Source organism: Leucopleurus acutus (assembly GCF_964270905.1).
Source record: "Leucopleurus acutus genome assembly, chromosome: 3".
Lineage (NCBI taxonomy): Eukaryota > Metazoa > Chordata > Mammalia > Artiodactyla > Delphinidae > Leucopleurus > Leucopleurus acutus.
In genome coordinates, this window is record NC_139145.1 from 70,645,110 (window position 1) to 70,664,523 (window position 19,414).

Below are 19,414 nucleotides of genomic sequence, written 5' to 3' on the forward strand. Positions count from 1 at the left end.
TGAAGTTCTTTTTGGCCACGCAACTTCTTTGACCAATGAAAAAGAAGGAAAAGTGGTGTGTGTAACTTCTGGGCTGAGCACTCTCTGTACAATTGGCCCCTCCTCTCACTGCTGCCTGCCGGGATTGCAGAAGTACACTCCCAGGTGAAGCTTCCATCCAGAATAACTCATTGGTAACTATTTACCATAGTAAATAGTTTATTAGTAACTATGACTAAGTAACTGATCACTAACATCATTAGTAACTATGATGAATAGAGTCCCTCTGCCTCCCATCTTGGATGGGTATTGTGAAGAAGAAATAAATTACTCAGAAAAATAAAATATTAAGATAAGCCATTAGCCAATTACAATGGATAACCTTCCAAAATGTTAATGAAGTTTTGATCTTTCTTGATAGTAGCCAAAGGAAAAAATATATTTCTCACCAATGATTCCATTGCTACTACCTTTCTATGTACAGCTTGACCTGAACTCTCTGTTGAAGTTGTTGCTTATAGAATTTACACTATTAAACTAGGTGAACTTTGAGATGATTGTATAGGGACAACAGTGGGATGGGAGCAGGAAAGCATTATGTTGGATCAGCCCCTCATTTATGGCAAGATCTCAATATGAAAGTAGTTATATGAGAGGTTGAACAGTGTGTAGAAACTCCAGCTAACATCTCAAGTCCTAACATCTGGGGAGATAACATTACCTGCCCAGATACAGTAATGTTTGTAACGTTAGATATTATCTAGATAACTAGCAGATATCTCTAGAAGTAAAGTTTCAATTTCTATACTATTCATGTTCTTTTGTGGAAAAAAATTTTAGATTAAATGAACGTTACAACTTTTTTTTTTGGTTGCATTGGGTCCTCGTTGCTACTCATGGGCCCCCTCCAGCTGCGGCAAGCGGGGGCCACTCTTCACCGCGGTGTGCGGGCCACTCACTGCAATGTCTTCTCTTGTTGCAGAGCACGGGCCCTAGGCACACGGGCTTCAGTAGTTGTGGCACGCAGGCCCAGCAGCTGCGGCTCACGGGCTCCAGAGTGCAGTCTCAGTAGCTGTGGCACACGGGCCTAGCTGCTCCGCGGCATGTGGGATCCTCCCGGACCAGGGATGGAACCGATGTTCCCTGCACTGGCAGGTGGACTTCTAACCACTCCGCCACCAGGGGAGTCTTTTGTCTTGCCCTCAGTGACAGCACAATGGCTGCTTTGCATTTCCTATGAATTTCCATTCCCAAAACCTCATTCATTCAGTTAGACCTATTCTGATTTTGTTATTCTATGGGGTTAGAGTCCCTGGGACACAGACTGAGAGATCTGGCTACAGAGGGCTTACTGGAAATGGTTCTTGGGGGCAACACCTATAAAGGAAGGAAAGAAGCAGGAATGTAACAGCAGCCTCAGCCATTTCCACAGGGGGAGTCCTGGAGCTGGGTTGGCTCTTCAGAATTGTCCTCAAAGGAAGGGGGCCAGGTTCTGCAGCCCTGCATCAACCAGTTATTGGATGCAGGTTGATCCCATGGAGGGGGATGACTTTGGGCCAATGGAGTGCCTTCATCGGAGGGAAATGTCTGGTGATAGACTCAGCTGTTAGTCATCATCAAGCAAAATTACTGAAAGTAAATCATAGATCTAAATGTAAAACCTAAAACTATAAAACTTCTGGAGGGAAAAAGAAAATATTTGTGATCTTGGGCAAAGATTTCTTAGATCATATAGCAAAAGCATGATCCATGACAGTACAAATTGATAAATTAGACTTCATCAGAATTAATAATTTTTGCTCTTCTAAAGACACTATTGAGCAAGTGAAAAGACTAACCATAGACTGGAGAAAATACCTGCAAAACACACGTGAACTCTCAAAACCCAATGATAAGAAACAAACAGTACAACTTAACAATGGACAAAACCTTTCAATAGATACTTCTCCAAATGAGATATAAGGATGGCAAATAAACAGATGAAAAAGTGCTCAAACACCATTAATTATTAAGAAAATGCAAATTGAAACCACCATGAGATACCACCACACCTATTAGAATGGCTAAATTTAAAAGGCTGACCTTGAAGAGAATGTGGATGAACTAAAACTTTCATACACTGCTGGTGGGAATGTAAAATGATACTATGACTCTGGAAAATAGTTTGACAGTTTTTAAGAAAGTTAAAAATACACCTACCATGTGATTCAGCCATTTCATTCTTAGGTATTTACCCAAGAGAAAAGAAAGCATATGTCCATACAAAGATTTGTACATGAATATTTATAGCAGCTTTATTTGTAAAGAGTCAAAAACTGGAAATAACCTAAATGTCAGTCAGCGCGTAGAGGCATAAACAAACTGGTACATTCAGTTCAGCAGGATACTGTTTAGCAATAAAAATGAATTATTTATACACACTAAAACATGGGTGAATGTCAAGATAATTTTACAGAGTGACAGACGTCAGTAAAAGGGGTACATACTGTATGACTTTGTTTATATGAAGCTCAAGGAAATGCAAAATAATATATATAATGACGTGAAACAGATTGTGCTTCCTTGGAAATGAGGTGGGAAGAAGTGGGTGAGAGGGATTACAAAGGAGCGTGAGAACTTTCTGGGAGTGATGGAAAGTTTCATTATCTTGACTGTGATGTCAGTTTCACGTGTGTACACATATGTCAAAACCCATCAAGTTGTACACCTTAAATTTGTCACGTATGCTTAAGGAAGGAGAGGAGAGGAGAGGAGAGGAGAGTGAAAAAGGAAGGATGGAAGGGAGGGAGAGAGGGAGAGAGGGAGGAAAGAAGAAAGGAAAAGAAAGAAAAGAAACAAAACCCAAAACAAAAAGTTCTGAGATATTTCTTACCTATTAGAGTGGCAAAATAAATAACCTATTTCTTTCAATGGCAACAAATCTTTATATTTAAATATACACAGAAATGTAATTCTATATTGATCTCATTTTAAGATAAATAGGAACGTCTCCTTTAAATCATTTAAAATGTTCATTTAAAGCACAAGTGATATATTAACAAGTGTAATTCACTAATGATTTGAAAGTTTGCTCATCAAAGGGAAGAATCTTTTGAAAGCCATTTCAGAATGCTAAAGTTTAGGAATATCAGAAATGTGACCAAATATACACTTCCTGAAAAAATAATGCTGTATTATACCAAGTACTAGAAGAACATAAGTTATATAATTTGACACAATTTAAGGCATTGCTTGCCTTTCCCAGTTTATCAAATGTAATATTTTTAGCTAATTTAAGGTTGTTTTATAAAGCTGACTTCCTATATAGTGTGCTATGAGTTTGACCTTACAAATTAAAATTTTAAAGTGCTTTAATATTTTTGGCACTTAAAATAATAATTCTTTAATGAAGCCGTCACTGAATTACAACTTGAACACTAAATGGCTTATAAGGTTTTATAACAAGCCTAGTTTTTGCACAATGAGTGAAATACTTCATACATATTCTAGCATTAATGAATTCATACCCACACTCTCATTTTTGGATGTGCCACTCCACATAACCAAAGATCGTCTGGTGTTTTTACATCATTCATTTCTATTTGTCACAGTTCTCAGGAATAGTTCAAGGGGAGAAACCCTGAGCCGGGTATCCAGTTCAGGTCACGCCTCCTTGCGATAGAACTTTTATTTCCTAAACAGTTTCAAATGAGATGATTTATAAGCACTAGCTGTTCACTGTCTGAGGATGTTAAAATGGAGCAAAGGCAACGGTTCAAATAATATTCTAATCCTCCAAAGGTATAAGGTCCAGATAAACAGGGAAAAACTGGCACCTGAAAAGTGGATCTAAGTAAATTCTCACTGGATTATATCTCTTAAGGTTCTTACTCTGTAGTCAGCACATGACTCATTCATCACTCAACAGCTGGACTCTCCCTCAATCTCCCTGACTCTAAATTTCTTAATTTCTAAAGTAGCAATAATAGTAATAATAATGTTTATGGAGGAGGAAGCAGAAGAGAGGGAAGGAGGGAGAGGAGGAGAAAAAAGTATCCACACAACGGTGATGATTCTTAGAAACCACCGCCGTCTGCTGCTGTAAGGATTCAGAGGGACAGCATCTCTCAGTCACCTAGTCCTTTGTTCTGTTTCAAATGCCGTTTTGATATCAGGGACTTTGTCTCAGGGACATAGAGATGAATAAAGGCTCAAAGAATGCACAGTTTACTGAGAGAGTCCAAACGTTAAGGTATTATTTAGAGACTGGATGCCACAAAGGTGGAGCGTATTTCATCCTGCTTGGGTGGTCGATATCCTCACAGAATTGAAGAGATTTTTATCCTTCATCCCAATCTTCTCTGCCAGAACTCACCACAGCTATTTAAAAAAGGCATCTGAGATCCACCGGCAATTGGGTTCCTCATGGTACGGAGCAGAATCTGTTCTGCTGAGTGACCAGTCTTTCAGTTCCAAGACTTAAAAGGGGTCGTGGGGTAAGGAGGCAGCACTAATCATGACTGTCCTATGGCCTTCAGGGCCCTAATCCTAACCTCTACCTCCAGCTAAATGCATTCTTTTAGAAATGTAAGAATTCAGTAACTAGAGAAGAACAAGTTACTTCAAGCCCCAGGGCTCCCACCTATGTGAAATGTGAATTGAAAGGAGATAGATTCTGGACTCCAGGAAGCTAATTGGGAGCCCTAGGCGGAAATCCTAAATGTAGTAATTGGCACCTTGTCCTTTTCAGAGTCTTAGGCAGCCAGGGAGAGGGTTACCTCTAGGGCACTAATTGATTAGCATTGTTAGAGGAAAGGCAGTAAACCGAGATTGGTGAGCTGAAGTCTCCCTTTTCCAAAACTCCAATTTAACTACTAGCTCAAGGGTTCCAACTAACCAGAGAAAACACGTTTTCATATAGTGCCAGTGAGGGACACTCTTTCTTTGGCCAACAGAATTGTAAGTAGATCCACTATATAAAACAAAAGCTCACTGAAAAAAAAGTAATATCATATTAAACTATCACTAGAGTTAGAACACAAAATTTTAATTAAAATTATATTCTACTAATCTAAGTTGGTTTCCCTTTGATTTATACTTCTTCACCCAAAACCCTCTTCCTGAAAATTATTGTTGGTTTGAGATATATGTCCAGTCTGTCTGGGGCCAGATTAAATGAACTCTTAGAAAAGAGATGTTAACCTTGAACAAAAATAATTGTGTGGAAGTGAGATTCTGAATATGCACCTCACTAGATCAAATGTTCTTAGCTGGTGATGCGGGGGTGGGATGAGAGTAGAAAAGCAGAATGCTGAATCTAGAAAGAAATAGAGAAATCAAAAGACGAGGTCCCATGGTCCACAGGGGAGCCTGGTTGAATTGAATCGATTCTGAGTAGCTATATACCTATACACTTGTAGATATGTTCACAACCATTTTCTCATCCCAAACATCTTATCTGAAGAGACTATTAAAGTCTCATCCTCACCCTATGAATGAAAAACAAGGCTCAGAGAGTTTAAATGACTTGGGTATCATCACACAGCTTGCAGGTGGCAAACTTGGGCCTAATTCCTAGTCCTACAGTCTTTCTTCTATACCACACTGCCTCTGCATTAAAGCTGAAAAAGTTATTCCAGAAATGTCTGTGGGTGGAGACTAGGGGATACTTACTAGAACTGAATCGAGGGCATATAGAGAGCTTACTTTTTTCTTTTTAAAGGGAAATTCTCAAACTTACATAAAAGTAGAGAACTAGTATAATGAGCCTCCATGAACCTATCACCCAGCTTCAACACTTCTCACCAACCTACCCTGTTGTCACTTGAGGCCTCGAGAGGGACTAGAGGCTTTTGTAGAAAGGACCCAGCTGTCCCAGGATGACTTGAAAGAGAATGAGCTGAGAATATCGGGAATAGACTGTGATTTAAACCCAAGCCTAAACAAACCAAATAAGATGAGTTACCCAATCTATATCATGTCTGATTCCAGAATTTCCTCACATACAGGCAAATACTTTGACGTAACCCAGGATGTCTGCAATAGTGTAGGGCCACAGAGAGCAGTGTGGGATCACAAGTACAAATGGGGACAGGCACCCCACACCAACTTCCCTCCTGCCCAGCAGCATCCCTTCGTTGGCACTCTGGCCACTTTACCTCCTTCTACTTGAAAAAGAACATTCTATGTTTTATTTTTAAAATGTTTACTAGTAAAATGTGAAAGTGAAACTATATTAGGAAAATATCAACATTAATTAAAGAAGTTACAGTTTCACTAACTAATGCTTTTTTTAAAAAAGGAATTCATGCAAACTTTGTTTCTTACCGATATTTTGTTCCTTTGTTGTGTATCTGACTCTGAACTTCCAGATGTGGTGCTGAAATAAAGTAAGGGTTCAGAATTCCAAAATTTTATTTCAGACATGCACACACTCATACACACACATACACACCCCACATCAAGTAGATCTTTATGCTGTAACATTGAAGATATATTTTCTAAAGCGTTTCCTCCCAATGTCATTTTCTAAACATTCCTAAAGGAAATCAGAACTAGGGAATGTAAACTTTACTTGAAGAAGATAAAATAGCCTTTAAAGGTCCTCTTGAGAGTAAGCAGTCCAAACAGTACAATCTGTTCTGAAAACCTGCAAAATATCTTATTTCAACTAAAAAAAAGGAGAGAGAGGAAAGAATATCCTATGAAACAGCAGACTTAGGGAATTCTTTATCTTCTACAATTTTTCTCAATCAATTTCTCTTTCTCTCTCTCCTGGATCATTTCCAATGGTTTACCAACATGCTGTTATTTATTGCATCTTGAGCTCTCTTAACCCTTTAGTTTCTGCTTGATTACTCTGACCCCCATTAAAGCAAAACTATATTCTCACTGTCTCTAATTCTTCTTCCTATTTTTTGTTAAAGCCACTCCATTCAGACTCTCACAAGTACCATTCCACAGAAACTGCACTTATTGAATTCACTAGTGAGCTCCACATTACTGTATCCAGTGGTCATGTATCACAACTCATCTTAAAACTTTTGACATGGTTCAACAGCCCCTCCTTGAAATGCTTTCTTCACTTGGCTCCCAGGACATCCTAAGGTCCCAGGCTTCCTTCCCATCCCACTTGCTGCTTGTTCTCAGTTGCCTTTGATGGTTCTTTCTCCTCTTCCTGAACCCTCAACATTGGCATGCTCCAGGGCTTCCTCTCTTCTCTACTCACATTCACTCCCTTGGTGAACTCCTCCAACTTCAGGGATTTAAATAGTATCAATATGCTGATCGCTCCCCAGTACATATTTCCAGGGCAGACTTCTGCCTTGAATTCCAGATGCATTCTTTCAGTTGCCTTCCTGACATCTCCACCAGGATGTCTAATGGACATCTCACTTTCAACATTTCTAAAACCTAACTTCTGATTCCTACTCCAAATCTGCTCTACTTGCAGTCTTCCCCATCTCGGTTGATGATGACATCATCCTTCCTGTTGCTTAGGCTAAAACCTTGACCTTCCGTTTTGTCTCAGAACCCAAATCCAACCCAACAGGAAATTCTGGGCTCTGCCATCATAATATATCCAGTACCCAGCCGATTTTCACCACCTTCGTTGTTAACGAAATGGTTCAAGCCTCAAGCTACCATCCAGCTCTTACCTGGACTGTTGCATTAACCTCCTAAATGGCTCTCTCTGGTTGCATCTTTGCCCCCTACCTTCTATTTTCAATATACATCATCCATAAGAAAAATGATGGGACTTCCCTGGTGGCGCAGCGGTTAAGAATCCTCCTGCCAATGCAGGGGACACAGGTTCAGGCCCTGGTCCAGGAAGATTCCCACATGCCGCGGAGCAACTAAGCTCATGCGCCTCAGCTACTGAGCCTGTGATCTAGAGCCTGCAAGTCACAACTGCTGAAGCCCGTGTGCCTAGAGCCCATGCCCCGCAATAAGAGAAGCCACCGCAATGAGCAGCCCGTGCGCCGCAATGAAGAGTAGCCCCCACTCGCTGCAACTAGAGAAAGCCCGCGTGCAGCAACAAGGACCCAACACAGCCAAAAATTAATTAATTAATTAATATAAATAAATAGAAAAATTATTTCACTCCTCTGCTAAAAAATCCAATAAAGGATTCCATTTCACTCAGAATAAAGGCCAAAGCCCATATAAGGACCTACAAGGTCCTACAGATTTCTCTGCCATTCAGCCTTCCCACCAACCGTAGGACTCCATTCCATACCCTTCTTCCCTTCCCAAACACTGGAGTCACACTGGCGTCCTCACTGTGCTTCCATCACCTCTGCCTGGAACACTTCATCCACACTTGTCCACCTGGCTCTTTCCCACTTCCTTCTTTTCTTTGCTCAAATATCCCTTTCTCAAGCATGCCCACCACATGCGCTTCATTTAAAATTGAACTCCTCACTCCTAAATACTTTCAAATCACCTTGCTTGATTTTTCTCTGCAGTACTTACCGCCTTCTAACATATTATATAATTTGCTTGTTTATTATATTTATTGTGTTGCCTTCCAACAGAAAATATAAATTCCTTGAAGATAGGGAATTTTTTTCTGCTGTTTTTTTGTTACCCTATCCTTAGCATCTTGAAGAGGGCTAGAACGGTCAATAAATATTTGTTGAATGAATAAGCCTCCAATCTTAGTAAGTCTCATTCTGCTGTTACCAACCAATAAGTCTTACTTTACAACACTGGGGTACTTTTCTTATTTTGTATCCTACTCTCTCCCTGAGGAGTGTATTATTTTATTCTCATTTCTGTACATGTCTCTCACTTTAAAAAAATTGAAACCATTTAAAATGTTCACAAAGTAATCAGTGACTCTTGAACAAAATTAATTAAATTCCCACTTAGTGGAAGGACACACTGGGGTTTTGAGAGATGTAATTGCTTTTCTTGCATCATACCTAGATCAGCAAAACCTGGTACTTTGGTGCTTTCTACTTGACAGTACCTCTTTATCATGAAATGGAAAACACACTTTTGATCATTACAGTTGCTGGGCAAAACAACAAATGCTTTGAACAAGACAACAACCTTAATAAGTGGGCCCTTTTACCTTCTAACTGATTTTGTCTTCTATCAATGTAACTCACAAAACTGGTATTTTCACTAAATGTACTACCCCTAGTTCCAGGGAATGTGTTTATCCTTTTCTTAGGTGTTTCCTCTGACCAGGATGTTCATGCTGTCATCTCTGTTTGTTAAAATCTTGCCTATTCTTCACACCAGGACTCAAAGGCTGCCTCCCCTGAAGCCTCTTTGGTCCTATTAGTCAGAACTGTTTCTTGCCTCTGTGTCCACAAGCAGTTTTTGGATGTCTGTCTTTTATAGTTCTTATTACATTTCATGATGTGTACAATTATTTGTCTACCTATGTTTTTGCGTTTCTCAGTGACACCTCCCAGAAAACAAGGACTATACCTTGTCAAGAATTAATATTTGGTCACTGAATGAAGGCAAGCCAAAAAAAATTGAGTACAATACATGTGCATATTCAGATGTGCCACAAATAGACAAGAAAAAAGTACTGTTTGCAGCTACCTTCTTTTAATAATGCCTGAAGCAAAACTACTGGTTTAAAAGGGAAGGAGCTTTGGCTGCCTGACAATAATATTTAAAGGTCATAAGTCATGGCCTCAGAGTAACCATAGTAACTCAGCATACACAGTATAAGTCATGTTGTACCATAATTAAGGGAACAAAAGCTTTAGAAAGCCTATTAGCCTTGAGAGAAAACAAATTAGAATTAACAAATGTGTTTATGAAACGTTTTTATTGCAGTGTTTTCTTCAGGGTTCATAGAAAAGCTGAAACAAATCTTTAAATTTCTTTCGGCAGAGGGTAATAATATGACATATAAGCCTTATAGTTGCTTTTTTTTTTTTTCAGTATTCAACGAGAACATAAATATTTCCTTCCTTTAAGTGAAATATCTTTGTATCTGTTCTCCCAACTTTTTACCCTGTTTTTCATGATGGAGTAGTAATCAGTCATCAGTCCATGTTAATAAATATTTTAATAAAATTGGTTTGGTTCTACTGAGAATCCAGTTTTTCTAGGAGAGGATTTCCTGGGAAAGTGCTTTGTTTTGTTCCCTAGGTTGACTGCATCCAAGGTCTAACCCTCCCTGGCTTAGACAACATAGGCTCAAGTTCCCATCTGGTTTATATAAACTATGGAGAAGGTCTGTCTCAAGGGCATGAGAAGAGGAGTGGGGAGAGAAAGTAGGGTAGGCAAACAGACACTTGGGACCAGTTTGTTGCTGCTTAGAACTGAAGGAGCTGAATCGAACCTTCCTAAAGGTGAACCAAGGTATCATGGTCCTCCACTGTCTCCTTCATCAAAGCCCTGCTCTATGCTTGCACAGAACACTCAGCTCCACATGCCAGGAGAACAGAAACACCAATGATAATTTACAGTGAGAGCAAAGTCATGCTTTCCACTTGGCTTCCCTGCTGGTGGTACACTATGCTATTCGTTTCGAAGTTGTTAATCACAGGCCATTTTTCCTCTATTTGGTAACATTATGTTCACCAAAACTTCCTCCTTCGGAAAGATTGTTACTCTTTTGAGGGTTACAGGCTTCTTTGCACATAGAAACATTTCTCATAAAATTTGGAGGAATTTGTGAATTTCCCACATCATCTATGGACCATAGACACAGGTTAAAAATAAATAAAAACAAGGCCCACACATTTCATGTAATGAAATTACATTTTAGATCTTAACAAAGCAGAACTACGGTTACGTGTGTACATATCACAAGGACACCATTTTCTAGGATACAGCTCTTTCTATAGAAAAGCCAAGGCCATCTCTCATTCAAGGCTTAAAAGAAAATTCTAAATGGAAGGTATTTCCACATTTTAAGCATAAAGGAATATTTTGTCAACATGCAAATTTCCTAGTGATTAACTATAGATTGATTATAAAGGTGAACTGTACTTCCATATTTGTGGCCAGAGTTGGTTTGGGTATTTGTTTGGGGATGGTTGGAATGACCTAGTTTCTTCTTGACATTTCATTCCAGTGGTTCTGAAAAAGGGCTGGCTCAGCTCCCCCTTTCCACACCAGCATAATGGTTGGGGTGAGTATGTGATTTTGAGACGAGCAAGTGAGGGACAGTTTTTTCATTCAACAAATATTTATTGGACACCTACTGCATGTCAGACCCTGACCTATGATCTGGGAAGACATCAGTGTTCAAAGAAAGGGATCATTCTCCAGGAAAGGAGAAAGAGTCTGTCTGATGTTTTCCTCAGACATGAAGGAAAGGTTTTCTTTGAAGCACAGAGTGAAGGCTACTTTATCTATAAATTCCCATGAATTCTTTTGGAACAGGAGGAGCTCGGAACTCACCTGCTTCTCTCTGGGGTTTCATACCCTGGGGCCACAGATGTCCTGCTATAACATTCTCCCATCTCAAGTCAGGCCCACTGAGGTACCCTGTCCATGGGACAGACATTGACTATCCCCATTCCTTAGAGGTTTAGAATCCCTGTTACTGCTCTGCTGTCCTCTGTTGCTAGGCAACCACAATGACTGTGGAAAGGACAGTTAACTTCCCAGAGAAAAAAATTTCAATTACAAAGCCACAGTAACCTCTAAAAACATCTCACAAATCAGATCCAGGCAGGAGTATAGATAAAAATTCACTACATATTCATCATTTCTGGAAAATGCTTTCAAAGTGGGCCAGAAGCAGTGGTTTTGTGCTCAAACCATGACATGTTTACATACAGAGCCAGTGCTAAGGAAACAATCACACTGTCTGAGAGGGGTGCATTCACAGAAATGGATTGGTTTACAGGCTAGCAGTGGTTTTCTCAGCAGACCACCTCTCCTTGTGATAATCTTCCTTTTCTGGGACCCACAGACCCCAGACAGAAGATCTCACCTGGCCACATCCTAATGAAGGCTTCCTTCTTGAGCCAAGATTGCAGAAGTGATAAATTGTGCTGATTAGCTGGCGGTCTGCTCACTGTCACAACTCACCTGCAGCCACTGCTCCTTCTTCTTTATCGTTTGTTCGAAAGACCCCAGCCACTTTCTCCCAGACAGTTGCTACGCCTCTCCCTGGAAGCATTTGTAGACCCAGGTCAGCTTGTGTTCATTCCACTTCCTGCTCTGGCAGGAAGTACATATAGGACCTTTGCAGTCTACAGATCAGAATCACTCCTGGGTTTTGATCCCTTATGTCCTGGGCTTACCCAAGCCTAATCACACAGCCCATCGCAAAACAAATTAGGTTGGTCGGACAGAAATTTTTCTAATCACAGAGTTTGTTTCTAGGGATGGAGCGTATAGACCAAATAGCAGTAATAAGAGTGGGAATAGTTGAAACTTATCATATAAAGAGTGTAATTAGCATTTACATCTTCAATAGAACTTTAAGTCACCCAGATCCTCGGTAAAACAACCCTATGAGTAAAGTTATGAACTACTGAGCAGCTGGTGTTCTGGGTAGAAAAATCAGCACTAACCAGGTAGGTGTGGAAAGATAAAGATTGGGGAATTAGCCTTGCATCTAGGTGGCAGCCTGTGTGGAATTCAGAAAATCGTCTTACCTCTCTATGACTTCATTTTTCTTTTAATTTATAAAAGACTCACTTGAGTTGTTTCTGTCAGCCCTTCCAGCTTTAATATTCTGTTCCATTTCCTTAGCCCATCTTATAAAATAACCCACACTGTGGATTATACTTTAGTGCATTTTAGAGGAATGTGCAGATGTTCACTATGCAGTTGGTTCATAACAATTTATGAAAGGAAGGTCATCTCAGCAATGGCTGGTGAAAGGCAGTGTAAGCACTAATTATTTATAATGCTTATTAATCTTATCTTACATCTCACTGATCAAAAAGAGGTGGGGAGATATGGCTGGTACAAAAACGGGCTTTCAAAAAGTCCTTGAAAACAAAGTGACTTTTCCACTATTATTCCTCCTTAAATGAATACTATAGGGAAGGATTTCAGAAGAAGATGGTGAAGAAATTAGCAGATTTATTTTTAGACATATTGGTCTATAGAATTTTTGACTGAACAGGCTAAGTAATGAAATAAATGATACTATCCTTGTGTGATTAAGTTAAAGGAAAGTGCTTATTAATGAAAGTCGTTGAAATGATCTTATTTTTAAAAGTTGGTTGTTCCTATAAAAGGGGTTCATCTTCAAGGAATTCATGGAAAAGACTCTGACGAGTACAGGTTTCTGGTAACTGACTATACTGCTGAACTGAATGAATAAGCATTTTCAGAACTCTAATGGAAAACTGATGAATTCATAAAAGTGCTAACAAAAGATCAAGATGAAAAAAAAATTAATTACATGAGACTGAGTGAACTGATGAGGGTGATTATAATTTTTGTGACTTTCTGTTTGAATAAAAAAAAAAAAAAAACCACAAGGACTCAGAGGCCAAAAATATACAAATCAATTTTCACTGCAAAGTAAAGGCGCTGTTATAGTGGAGGATTACTGGACTGAAAGTAAATATTATGACATAGTATGAGTGTGTTTCGTGTTTGGTAATTGCAATCATTGTTGCTTTCATTGTGGTCATCCATTTACAATGCTTGGTGTCAGTCTATTTATCTCTTGTAAAAATAAAATACAGTGTGTGTGTGAAAAAAAAAAGAAAAAATTGATAGGTGATAAACATTTCTGAGTCTAAATGTAATTTAATGTTAGTATGTCAGTCCACAGTGGAAAGTAAATATAGGATGTGGGTAATACTGGTGGGAATACAAATAGAATTTTTCTTTAAAAATGGATGAATCAGGGCTTCCCTGGTGGTGCAGTGGTTGAGAGTCTGCCTGCCGATGCAGGGGACGCGGGTTCGTGCCCCCGTCCGGGAAGATCCCACATGCCGCGGAGGAGCGGCTGGGCCGGTGAGCCATGGCCGCTGAGCCTGCGCGTCCGGAGCCTGTGCTCCGCGACGGGAGAGGCCACAACAGTGAGAGGCCCGCGTACCGCAAAAAAAAAAAAAGATGAATCAGATAGTTAACTACAATTAATATTAGGTTAGAGTAGACGTATTCTGGATTTTCTGCATGGTAGCCATTCTTATTCTAATTACTGGCTTATTTTATGTCTAATCATTAAGTTCATTTTGGAGTTGTATTGTTTTATGTCTCTCAACTCCCATGACCACACTTGATTGGAAGAGGGATGTTAGCAGTTATAATATGGATTAGTGAGTTTTTGTCTAAGGTTTTAGATATTGGGTCTAAAGAAACCTGCAGTTAATCTCATTTATATGGTTAATAAAGTTTTTTTAAAAGTTGAAAAAAAATTAAAAAATAAAAAGAATATTTAACTCTAATTTCCATTTTTTTCCCTAAAATATTTAATGCAAACTAATACTATGTGAGTTGTCTGTTAGGGAAGAAATTAAATAAAAGTCCTGACTTTCACTAAGGTATAAGCAGGACAACACAAGTGAAATACAATATGATTCCTAAATTTAATTAATTTAGCAAAGCAGGAGCTCAGAGCCAGCAGAAACCATGAAAATGCTAGAGTCAGGGAATGTGAAGCACAATCTTTGAGAGGACATTGTTCTGTAGGAGTGCAAAAAGACATCTTAAATATTAAGGGACAAAGAGACTGTAGCTGGCATCTGGTTATAAGTGCAAGACTTCTGTTTTAAAAGCATTTTCCAAGGTGTTTTAAGGAACTGAGATAAAGTTAAATATTGGATATTAGTTCGACTGTCATTTTGCTTCCAAAGGGATGCTAAAATTTAGTTATTTTTTGGTGAAAGTATTCGTCTTTTTTTTTAATCCAAAATACTTTTATTTGTTCAGAATCAGATGTACTTTTAGAAATAGTGGGGAAAACAGTAATGCTGAATATTTTAGAAAAATGTGAGTCATTGACTAAAAGTGAAAAGATATTAAAAATTTATTTCAGTGGTAAGATTGTAATCTTATTGGAGGAGAATGGTAAGATTGCAGTTAATGCTGGGAATGAGGCTCATAAGTCCAAGACATCGGGTTTGGAAATACCATCCTGGGACGGTGCAGTCTTGGAATATTTGAAAGTCAATTGTTCCAAACATTCAAATATTTGAAAGTCATCATGAATTTTAGTGATCTGTTCTTCCTGAAAGGAAAAATCCTATTATTGGTAGAATAAAGAAACCAGTTGAAGAATAGCCCATTGCTTAGTTACACAAGTATTATCAGTTTGTTGACTATATTTCTTAAATCTGAACTTGTTTTGCATTTAATAATTATGATCCATATGATATTAAATGTTCTCTTAGCTAAAAAAAAAAAAAAAAAAAGTTGGCTGAATTTTTAGAAAAACTACCAATTCCCCTAGTCTAGAGGAAAAGAGGGGGTGTTAAAACAAAACTTCTAGAAATATATATAAATCATTGGCATTTCCACCATTAAAAGTATTTTAAACTCAAAAAAAACAAAAAATACTGTGAGCTCATCAGCTCATCAGGGCTCTTAAAGACTACTATGCACAATTTGAAAACTTACCCGTGGTCTGTCAGAAGTGCAACTTTTCTTAGAATCAGAAATCATATATATGCATATAAGGAGGACTCAAGGATTATACATACTTTATGTGCTCTCATCCTAATACTTATCAGGATGCCTTATCAAACTTAGGTCAGAGCTGAAATAAGATAAGACCAGAAAGGAAGGTAGAAAAAGAAACATATAATGAGGAGAGAGCAAGACAGAACAGATAGTAGATTTACAATGAAGTAGAATGGCTGAGGAGAGAAGACAAAGCTGCAGTGGAGGTTTTTAGAGTTTGTGCTTGGGAAATAGACCTTTGGCTTTTATCCGTCCACTCACTTTCAATTGTACATTCACTTCTTCAATAAATATTGAAGACCCGTTGTGTACCAAGCATGGTGCTAAGCATAAATAAAATTGGTACGGTCCCTGTTCTCAGTATCAATTCAGCTGATCTGTTTATCATTCCATCAAGGTTGTCATTCTAGTAGCCATGAATGTTCTATTGCAAAAAGAGCAAATGAAGAAAGTCTTGGATTTCCCAAAGGGTATTCTAACGTAAGAGATCCCTAGCACCAAAAAATAAATTAATGAAAGCAAAGAGAAGTACCTCATAGGTATTCCTCCTGTGGAGGTACCGTCCTGTGGAGACAAATGACCACGTTTCACAGAGTTGACCTAGGGAAGTTGGCTATGTTTTCATTGTAGTGGACACAAAGGTGACAGTACCTGTGGCTGGGAGTCAGGGTGTGTCTGAGCTATATGGGAGGACAAGAGGAGGTCATGAAGGTGAGAAAAAAACCACAGTAACATCTTACAAACAAGTACGTGAATTGCTCATTCCATGAACCTTAACAACCCAAACATTTTTCAACTGATTGCAATGATTTTCCTTCTGTTTCTCTCAAGAATTAGCCAGCTCTCTTGTCATTTTTGTGACCTCTTCCCTGTGTTGCTGATTGCTTGGCACAGTGGGTCTCATTATCTCCAGGCTTCCAGCCTGTTTTAATGGAGAGGGATGTTTACCTGTGTGAGCAGAGAGACTTGCTTACCCCTTGGTCCTAAAGTCTTTTGTCAGGAAACAGGAATAAATTGAAAGCAATTAGCTGATGAGCAGGAATGTAAACTTTTCATTTATGGCTTTTTTATGGCAGGAAGTAAATATTCCTTTTCCCTCCTTACAATTCTGTATTACATGAGCATTTGTCATTTGGAGATCCCAAATAGCCCTAATGTCTCTGCGGGAATTGTCTCTGTCCCCTTGTACTTGGTTTTAGAGGGACAGTAAATTCATGTACTCAGCACCCACCATATAACCCAAGGAGGGACAAACCCTGACCAGACAAAGGACCGCATAGCATCTGAACTTGGCTATTCACCAACTGGATCCTGGGATTTTGAATCTCAAACAAGTGATATAAGAATAAAAGAAGCAGTTGAAGTTCTAGTTATCCATTTGCTCATTAATTTTTCCACAAATATTTATTGAGGTTCTGCTACATGACAGGTATTTTTCTAGGTGCTGGTGATATAGTGGTAATAAGAAAGACAAAGTTGCTGCCCTTAGCAACTTCATACTTGAGTTGGTGGAGGCAATAAAAAAATTCAGAAGGTAATTTCAGACAGAAACGAGTGCTGTAAAGAGAATAAAACAAAGACGTACGACTAGGAGCAGGTGATAGCATAGAACTGAAACATGAAGGATGGGAAGAAACCCGCCTAGGGACCCTTGCAGGGAAGAGTGCTCTAGCCAGTGGTTCAGTCCCATTGTCATAGAAACATTCTGAGTAGCAGCATGAAAACCTCTCTGACCTCATGTCTTTGTGTGCTCCCCTTCACAGAAAAATGCATCCGAAAACTTGCTTATTTTTCCACCTCTCTTCAGTCTTCTCCAGCCATTCATAGTATCCTCTGGAATGGCTTTCATTCAGGCCACCACCAACTTCCACCTTGTCACCTCCCTTCGATAGCTGCATCCTGACCTGCTCCTTAGTCTCTGGAATGCCCTTGGTTTCTGCCCATTCCTAACCAACCCTAACTGCAACCTCTGCTGATTTCATGAGCCCTAATATACTGCCAATTAATTCCATTTTTCTTTTCTTTGCCAGCATTGGTTTCTGTTGCTTTGAACCAAAGTCTAATTCATGCACTTATATTTTTCATATTACTGTTGATTTTTATCCAGGGAACCCAACTGTTCAACCTACAGCACAGTCCTCATTCATTCTTCTGCTTACATTCAGTGCTCTTGTTGAGGACATACTCGTGTTCCTTCTATGATTGACCTACTGTTCATTTATAGTTATTCACTTCTTGAGAGTAAATCATTCATTCATTTAAAAACATTTATTATTATGTATGTTCCTATCACAGTGTAAGATATTGGAGATAGACATAGTTAAAAACAGTAATGGTTCCAAGACATATTTGTTAGATTGGTACACTCACCAAAAAATTTCTCTTTTAGTTTAAAGTATTTTTAAATATTCGTCATGTTTCTCCTAATGCTTTGCTACACTAGGCTCTGTAGACTCTATGTCCTTTATAACTCTAATTGTGTCTCTGTTAAAATTTCTTATAGATTTGTTAGCTGTAAGATTAAATATAATTTATTTAAATATTATATTTTTAGCTCTTTAGTGATTTTTTTACTTCCAATAAAGAATCTAGACTCAAACAAGTAAAACCAAACAAGGTGACAGTAGAGAATCCTAAGAAGCCATTTCTCAGAAAAATCATCTTCCCCACTAGGATTTTTTTCATGGCTCACAGCCAAATGAATGAACATGTTTTGATGAACATTTAATTGTGAAGGACACTTTCAGTTACAAGTAATAGGAAAGGCAACGCACAGTAGTTAACTCATAAGGGAATTTTCTGGCTCATGTGAGTAGGAGGTCCAGAGATTAAAGGTTCTTCAAGGTTAACCAGTGATGGTATCAGCACATAGTATCTTTCTATCTCACCATTCTTCTATCAACAGTGTTGGCTTCTTCTGAAGGCTTGCTTTCCTCGTGGGCATAGAATGGCTGCCAGTAGTAAATGTGACTACAGGTGATTTTGTTCATGGCTAGAGATAGAGAAAGAGAGTTGCCTTCCAAAACTTTAAAACAAAAGTCATAAGTTTTGTTTTAATTGGGTGATCCTAAATAATTGAATCACTTTGGCTGGGGAAATGTTGATTGACTCAAATCTTAAATATATACCCACCCTCAAACCAACTACTATGGCAACAGAAAAGGATCCATGAGAACCCACCCTTAGGACTGGGGATGGGATCAATGTCATTCAGATCACATGGCCACTACATAGTGAGGAAGGATGAAATATATTTGGGAGGCTTTAACACTAGCCAATGCAGGCATACGTTTGCACATAATTTGTATATAATTCACATATGCATTTCTTATTTATTTTATTAGAAATAAGAATGATTATATCTTACAAATACAGGATGTTGCCATATAAGTGCTTTACATATTTTTTCATGTTATCTAGACTAGAAAAATATTCAGTAAGATTAATTTACTATTACAATCCTTAAGGTCATTATATCTCTATTTTTTTGTTTTTATTCTTTCTCATTGAGGTATATACCAGCAGGAGAAACAAAATTTAAAGGGTAAGAGCACTTAATATTTTTGTCTGAAATATAATCTGAGAAGCACTATTTTAGATAATACTATGTAGTAAATAAACAGTAACCACGTAGTAGTTTATATATCATTTATTTTCAGAATATAATATTTCTACTTAAAATACACTGTACTCACTAACCCTATTACATTCGTGAAATTACCAATCATCTTGTAGCTATAAACTAGAAATTATTTTAAAATTTTTATGTCTAATGATGTGTTTATTTACTTTGGAAAAGACATCCATTTTAATCTCTCTATCCTGAGAATGATGAAACTTTATCTTTATTGTCATAGAACCAGCAACAAAACAAAAC

General features: G+C 38.4%; 1 protein-coding gene across 1 annotated transcript in view; it reads right to left on the reverse strand.

Moving 5' to 3' along the window:
• Positions 1-11,402, reverse strand: part of CCDC192 (coiled-coil domain containing 192) — a gene marked incomplete at its 5' end in the record, with an annotated part of 196,370 nt that extends 184,968 nt beyond the window's left edge. The window contains 2 exons of the mRNA XM_082835232.1: positions 6,286-6,337; positions 11,341-11,402. Coding sequence (XP_082691358.1) covers positions 6,286-6,337; positions 11,341-11,402 — 114 coding nt within the window. The remainder of the gene's footprint in view (positions 1-6,285; positions 6,338-11,340) is intronic.
• Between the last annotated feature and the right edge of the window lie 8,012 nt (positions 11,403-19,414).